General features: G+C 31.1%; 2 protein-coding genes across 2 annotated transcripts; both read left to right on the top strand.

The window, feature by feature from the left end:
- Window positions 1-4,278: 4,278 nt before the first annotated feature.
- On the top strand, window positions 4,279-5,475 carry LOC129919201 (uncharacterized). The gene has a single exon (XM_056000052.1). The coding sequence runs from the start codon at window positions 4,279-4,281 to the stop codon at window positions 5,473-5,475; it is 1,197 nt and encodes a 398-aa protein (XP_055856027.1).
- Window positions 5,476-5,924: 449 nt separating this feature from the next.
- On the top strand, window positions 5,925-6,393 carry LOC129917958 (uncharacterized). The gene is made up of 2 exons (XM_055998222.1): window positions 5,925-6,145; window positions 6,242-6,393. Exons 1-2 carry the CDS (start codon window positions 5,975-5,977, stop codon window positions 6,380-6,382), a joined length of 312 nt encoding a protein of 103 aa, XP_055854197.1. The 5' UTR covers window positions 5,925-5,974; the 3' UTR covers window positions 6,383-6,393.
- The last annotated feature ends 1,956 nt before the right edge of the window (window positions 6,394-8,349 follow it).

The following is an 8,349-nucleotide window of genomic DNA, read 5'->3' as shown; positions in this document are numbered from 1 at the left end:
CTTTTCACATGGATTCTTTTTGAATATTAATTCATATAATCCATTTGTTCCCTCATAGATTTTGTCCTTTATTTGTATTTTTTTTCCGATAATTTTAAATTCTCCATCACCAATTAACCATTTTCCATTTTTAACCTGGACACCATACACATTATCGAGTGTATTTGATTCATTCGAAAGTAGATCAACATATTTTTGTGGCATTTCATTGTAAGAATCGTCTTCTTCTATTTGAGTAGCAAAGTCCCGAACCTTATAACGTTTACGAACTCGTGAACGACTATTTCTACTATTGTTATAATTAATATTTTTTGGAGTTTCTGAAGTAATACCACTCGCATTAGGGGTAGCAAAATCGTCATCAAAAGTTGTTTTCAATTTATTTAATGGAGTTTCAAAGAAGTTTTGTTTTTCATTTGATTTTGTAAGAAGTTCTTTGAGAGGGTTAGTGATTGGTCTAAAGGTTTCTTCCAATTGTGTTTCGAATGCTTCCTTTCCATTCTTCAATTCTTTATATTTCTTTCGAAGAGCGTCAGTAGTTTTAATGAGCTCATTTGTTAGTTCCTCATTTATATACATCATACCGAAGCTGTATTATTTTTGCAGCAATCTGTTAATAATTTTCGAATATTATGAATGAAGTTTTCAATTGGTTTTAATGATATTTTAATATTGAGTTTCGAAGTTTTGATTGATGAACAACGTTTTTTAAACCATGTTGAATGATTTTGTACTGTTGCAGACTGTACACTGAATTCCTTTGTACTACTCTTATAGAACATTACTGAACGTTTGATGTAAACTGCGTTTGTGAAGTGCTTTTTATAGAAATAGGATATGATGTTTTTAGATCATCAACTTCTTTTCAGCAGCTCTTGAAACTGTTTTTGATTCGCTCTTAAACAGCTTTTAAACCGCTTTTGAACTGCTTTTGAACCGCTTTTATACCGCTTTAAACCGCTTTCAAACCGCTTTCAAACTGCTTTCAAACCGCTTTCAAACCGCTTTCAAACCGCTTTAAACCGCTTTTGAACTGCTTTTGAACCGCTTTAAACCGCTTTGAAACCGCTTTCAAACCGCTTTGAACCGCTTTTAAACCGCTTTTGAACCGCTTGGAACCGCTTTTAAACCGCTTTAAACCGCTTTTGAACTGCTTTTGAACCGCTTTTATACCGCTTTAAACCGCTTTCAAACCGCTTTAAACTGCTTTTAAACCGCTTTTGAACCGCTTTAAACTGCTTTTAAACCGCTTTTGAACCGCTTTAAACTGCTTTTGAACCGCTTTAAACAGCTTTGGAACTGCTTTTATCTGTTTTGAGGTGTTTCGAATTGATCATAAAGAAAATTGTCACACGTGCATCCGTTTAGAATGAGCATCTTTTTATAATTTGAGAAAGTGATCAAAGCCCTTTCTATATCGTCCTTCGTTCAATGAGCTATCCTTATCAATAACCAAAAATCCATGTTCATCACTCCAACACTCCGCACATAGTTTTTGAAAGATATTAAATAGCATATCAGAATTGACATGATCATTGTGAATATGTTTCAAGTTCATGTTATCTTGTTTGAAAACAATTAAAAAATTTGCATTATCTCGTATTAAATGCTTAGGAATTCTCGTATATGTTTGACATAAATAAAAACTATCGATTAAATGATGTCGTCCCATACTAAAATAGTTTCTTATAGTATCTTGTTTTTCACATGCAATGTCGTCAAAGATAAATACAGAATTCGGTTTTGCTTTTTCAGGTGATATAACTTCAGTGTTATTGGAAAACGTAAAGAATCCCATATTTTTTATTGGTTTGACAGCGTTTCGTAAAAATTCATATTTTGGTTGATGTAATGATTTTGAGTAAATATATATATTTTCAAATTTTAATCCATTTGGATGTTGTAGTAAACTCATCATAGCATTCGTTTTCCCACAATTTGATGGTCCTGTAATTAAACCTCTTATGCTATTGGGTAATAGTTTTCCATGTTTTCTTGGTTCATTACTTTTACTCAAATCCATATTTTTTACTGGTAGAAGTTGTTGTTGTTTAATGAAACGCATGATGAAAGATACTAAACAATTTCCTTAAAATATAAGGATTATATTTAAAAATTCTCATTACGTTACAACCCGTTCATTTGTTAATATATAGAAAAAGTTAGTTTTATTTCTATAAAAATGTTTGATTTTTCAAATCAGTTTGTCAGTAAACCAAAAGTCGTGAGTGGAGACGGTTTAATAAATACAGTAATCAATAAGTTACCTGTAGAACTACATCTTCCTGGTTATCAATATTGTGGACCTGGAACCAAACTTCAAAAACGTTTAGCAAGAGGTGATCCTGGAATAAATTTACTTGATCAGGCATGCAAACAACACGATATATCCTATTCTAAATTTGAAAATACATCTGAACGACATACAGCAGATAAGGTTTTAGCTGAAGAAGCCTGGAAACGAGTAACATCGAAGGACGCAGGTATAAGTGAACGGGCAAATGCTATGATAGTTACTAATCTTATGAAAGCAAAAGTAAAACTAGGAATGGGTTGCTCAAAAAGTGAAAAAACAAATAATTCGAAAAAAATAAAGTCTAAAAACGTACTTACCTTTAATAAAACAATTAAAAATCTTGGTAGAATTCTTCAAAAGAAAAAACCACATAATCTCGAAAAAGCTATAAAAGTAGCTTTGTCAGTTGCTAAGAAAACGGTTCAGAACAATGGAAAAAACATTAAAACACCGAGAGTTATTTCAGTACCGAAAATTGGTGGTGTTATTCCATTTCTTGTACCCCTCTTCGCTGGACTTTCAGCTCTTGGAGCCTTATCCGGAGGTGTAACAGGAATCGCTAAAGCTATCAACGAGGCTAATAACGCAAAAAAGGAACTGGATGAAAAAAAACGTCATAATAAGAGAATGGAAGCTATTTCAGTAGGTAACGGCTTGCATCTGAAACCATATAGAAAAGGTCTTGGTCTTTATTTAAGTCCGCAGTCAAAAAACTTATAAAATCGCTACCCAAGCGTGCATTGAATGAAGTGGATTTGAGAAATTTTGCCAAGAAGATACTACCACATTTCAGAGGAGTTTTTATGCGTGACAATTTACCAAAGAGTAAACCATTTAAAAATGAATGTGGAATAGTGAATCTAGATTCTTCGAATGGAGCAGGAACACATTGGGTAGCGTATTATAAAAAGGGCAAACACATAGAATATTTTGATAGTTTTGGAAATCTTCAACCACCGCTTGAAATAATCGAGTATTTAGGTAAAAATATTAAATATAACTATATTAAGTATCAAGATTATGATTCAGTAAATTGTGGACATTTATGTTTAAAATTTTTATATAAGTGCTATTATCAATAAATAACAAACTATTCATAAAAAACTTTCATTGTCTTTTTTATTGTCATGTCGCTAACACTATCTTTAAGCGGGAATACTTCTAATCTAACGGCGGAGTATTTTCCACCTTTATATTTAAATCAAGATTACGTGTGTGGTCTAATAGATTTTCAAACATATAATTCCATACCAAATGTTGATGACCGAAATAATCTGCTTCATATTGGATCACATGTTATCGAAATTCCAACAGGGTCATATGAAATAGATGACATTCAAACTTTTATCAAATCCAAATTAGAACGAAAAAAATTACCAATTTCAATGAAAATCAAAGCAAACAATAACACATTGAAATGTGAAGTGAGAAGCACAGAAGCATTACACTTTGAAAAAGAACGATCGATAGGCAAATTATTGGGATTCAGTAAACGAGTTCTGGAAGCTGATTTATTACACATTTCAGACTTACCTGTTGATATAAATAAAGTAAATGTTATACGAGTTGAATGTAATATTATAACTGGATCGTATCTCAACAATATCCCAGTACATACAATACATGAGTTCTCACCAGAGACAGGACCTGGATATAAAATCATTGAAGTTCCGAGGAACGTCATCTATTTACCCGTGAATGTCAAACGAATAAGTTCAATTTCCTTGAAGCTTGTTGATCAAGACGGAGAGTTGATAAATTTAAGAGGAGAAACAATAACCATTCGCTTACATTTAAAACCATCGTTCCATAATGTTAATTTATAATAATATAACCCAACACAACGGAGATAATTCAATTAGTTCTACAAGGACAACAAAGCTGACAAGACCAAATCTTTCACCCGAAAATAAATCATATCTTCAGTCTTTGGGCTTTGTTTTAAAAATAAAATAAAAGAGTTATTAAAAAATAAATCAAAAATGAGTGGAATATTGAATATAACCCAAACACCTGGTTATGATAATAGCATTTCCAAAATTGAGTACCACAGTTACTCACCATTTTTGCAGTCATACAATTCAAGTGATGAAATACGTATTTCTATTCAACAACAAGATCTGAGTATTCTCCCCAGTGAAAGTTTCATTTACATAGAAGGAACACTTAAGAAATCAGATGACTTAATTTCAGAGACAGGAAGATTATCTAATAATGCAATGGCATTTCTTTTTGAAGAAATACATTATGAATTAAATGGAGTGGATATTGAATGTAATAAAAATGTTGGAATCACAACTTCTTTAAAAAATTACATATCCTTTAATGAAATTGAAAGTAAAAATCTACAAAATGCATCATGGTATGGAAAGGAGAACATTTTGGTTTCATCTGGCACGTTTAACTTTTGTGTCCCATTAAAAAATCTATTAGGATTTGCTGAAGATTATAAAAAGATAATAACAAATGCGAGACATGAATTGATTTTAATTCGTACTCGAACTGATGAGAATGCATTCATTTCGGAAAAAGATGATTTGAGAATCAAAATTTTAAAAATGCAATGGAGAGTTCCTCACATCACTCTAGCAGATGTGGAAAAACTTAACCTATTGAAGCAAATACAAACAAAACCAATTCAAATTCATTTTAGAAACTGGGAAATGTATGAATATCCTTCACTTCCAGCAGCCACCGATCATATATGGACAATTAAAACTTCTAGTCAACTCGAAAAACCTAGATATATTATAATTGGTCTACAATCAAATCGAAAAAATCAAAAAGGTAAAGATGTGAGCAAATTCGATCATTGCACATTGAGTAATGTTAAGGTACATCTGAACTCAGAATCATATCCCCGTGAAGATTTGAATGTTGATTTTACTACTGGACGATATGCTATTCTATATGATATGTATAGCAGATTTCAGCAATCCTATTACAACAAGCAATCGCAACCGCTATTGTCACGAGAAGAATATAAAGAAATTGCACCAATTATAGTAATTGATTGTTCGCGACAAAACGAATCCATTAAATCTGCTCCTGTGGATGTAAAACTTGAAATCAAAACAACAGCAACTGTACCACAAAACACATCGATATATTGCATGATTATTCATGATCGTATTGTTGAGTACAGTCCATTAACGGGCGAAGTCAGAAAACTTACATAATTGAACCTGCTGCAACGAAAAAAAAAAAAAAAAAAAAAAAAAAAAACAGGAATAAACATGTTCAGAAATAATCTGATAAGAAAATCAATATAAACTCTACTCTCAGCTGCATAGAAAAAAAAAAATATATACCTAACGTCTGAAAGGTCTATTATCAAAACACATATATACATACTCACCCATATTTGTCTTAGAACATAAAAGGAGCTATATATAAATATAGGTATCTATATATAAACATTTTTTTTTTTGGATGCGTCTTAAAAGATGAAAAAATAAGATATTTACCCACGCGTAATTTTAAGAAAATGGAGTTCGAGTAAATAATAGGGAACAAAAAAAAAAAAAAAAAAAAAAAAGTAAATAAACAATATTAAACCAAGCGCAATTAAATAAAATGGAGTTGGAGGAGAGAAAATCTGTATAAATTGGACGGTTCGAGTTTAAATTTTATTAGTAGCATCCGAAAAGTCAACTCTGTTTTATATTCACATTCAAAATGAATCAAGAAATCCAACAAGAAATTTCAGAAATTGAAAACGTATCTGAATTCAATACTCTTATTAATATAAGAGAGTTAGAACAAAATCATAGATATCCAATTATGGGCATCAAAAAAGTGCAAACTAAATTTGGAGAAAAGCTGGTTGTAGATCTGGGTGGACACGATGTAAGTATATTTTGTTATTGCATTTATCTTACTATATTTGTTCCTTTTTGTTTTAAACAACTAAATTTATATTTTTTTTTTTCTTACTTTTTTCAGATATTCCTTCCAGCACGATACAACAAGCTATCTGAAAAAACCATTCAATCTATTCATTCGCAGACAGCAACATTTTGTATTATTTACAAAGGCCCCTTTGGACGATCAGTGAAATTAGAAATTACAAAATTCCTTCCATAATTGTGAACAAAAAATAGAAATAAAAATAAAACTTTTTTCTTTAAAATTCAACATAAATATTTTTTATTTAATTTTTATTTATTTATTTTTTTTTTTATTCTTTTTTTTTTTTTTATTTTTTTCATCATTCAGTAAAGTGTCATTGAGTTGTCATGAAACGAAAAGTATGAATTTTTAAATCTATGGAATATTTTTATGACCCCAGGCATATGTACTCTTACCATCTGCTCGTATATACCTTTTCGTGTCATCACAACTCAATGTTTTCTTATTTAACATTTGCGTATATATACAATGCTGTTTACTTCTAAATATATACATTTTCTTAAAAATATTTTGTTTCTTAATTAAACAATTTCTATAATCTCTTAATTCTAAATTATTTGTAATGTATTTTCTTATTCCCTTAGCTTTTTTTGTCACCTCACCGGTTTCAACTCTGAAGCAATATAATTTGGCTCTTAATCCCACGAAATCTGTCATAATTTTTGAGTTATTCTCGTCTTTAAAGAGTCCTAATACCTTGCCATTATTTAAAGGGAAATTATGTATGTTATCAATAGGATACTCAGAAGTATCAAACCTAGATCTCTCAGGATTGACAACATCATTATAAATATCTGCATAAAAGTCTTCTGTAAAAATGGAATAAATAAATGAATCTGTATCCATATAATTTAAACGAATTTTATCGCTGAACTTCGGTTTCATATATTCATAATGAAAATCGTACATCAACCACTTGGAGAGTTCTAGAACGACAAAACCTAAGTAAATAGGCTTATCAAGTGTGACACTTCCCTTACTCATCTCAATAGCACACATATTTGGTGTAAATACGCTAACGCTATGGAAACTTGGATGGGCAATCAGCTTTCTTGCTGAAAATTGGTTTCTTTGCGGATCCCATTCTGAAACAATTTTCACTCTTCTCCGCTTTTCCACATTCTCCATAGTTTTCCCATAAACACTATTGTTCATTAACTTAAAGAAGTCTTTTTCAAACTTGTTTTTGGCTTTTTTTCTAAAATCAGTATTAAGTGTTATATACTTCTCAAGCCAATTCGATTGGCTAAATTTCATCACACGATGTACTTTACTTAATACCATACCGTTAGAAATACATTGCTGCAACGTTTTCAAATGAATTGTATACTTTTTCTTCGAGTTAAGGTGAGCAATTAGCTTTGGAATTTTACATCCTGGGGTGACTATGTTTTCAGGGCAAAACGGTAGATCATTGTGTGAGTCATGAATACTCGATGGATAATCTAAGTCCACTTCTAATACGTATCCAACATCATCACCTTTAATGTTTAATATGTGCTCTGAAGTATAGAGCTCAGGATTATCCCATTGAAAATTGCCATATGGAAGAGATTGTGACATTGCCCATCCATACAAATTATTAGCATCAAGATACATTAAATATTCAGATGACAAATTTGGATTGTAGGTAGACATATATTTATTGTTAGCTACACTATTTCTGTGACTACATTGACATAAACCACCTCTTATTCCGCTTTTAAAGAAGTTGTACATATCAATATCGGTTAGTAGCTCTAATTTTATTTTTGTCGTTTTGAGCATAGCATCCCATGATAACCCAGGAGCTGTAAAATAATGACAAGGATCGAGTTCATAAATCGAAATACAAAGTTTTCTAAAACTTTCAAAAATATCCGCTAATAGAAGAACATCACTTTTGAGATACAGAACCATATAATCTTTCAATGTTTTACAATTAAAGTGACTCCATACCTTAAGAGCATGATTATATTCCTCATCTAAACATTCTTTATCTACCATTTTATTGTAAAACTTAGATTTAGATGGCAAAGAGGTTTCCTCAAATCGATCCCATGAATCTAAATGATCATAGGGGAAAACACCTTTCCTTTGCATCAAATTGAATGATTCGATGTTATGGAAAACGCTCTTGGTAAGCTTCAAATCATCAGGTG

This window comes from Episyrphus balteatus, chromosome 4 (genome assembly GCF_945859705.1).
Source record: "Episyrphus balteatus chromosome 4, idEpiBalt1.1, whole genome shotgun sequence".
Taxonomy (NCBI): Eukaryota; Metazoa; Arthropoda; class Insecta; order Diptera; family Syrphidae; genus Episyrphus; species Episyrphus balteatus.
Note: the sequence above shows the minus strand (reverse complement) of the source record. Positions and strands in the feature narration are given on the sequence as shown.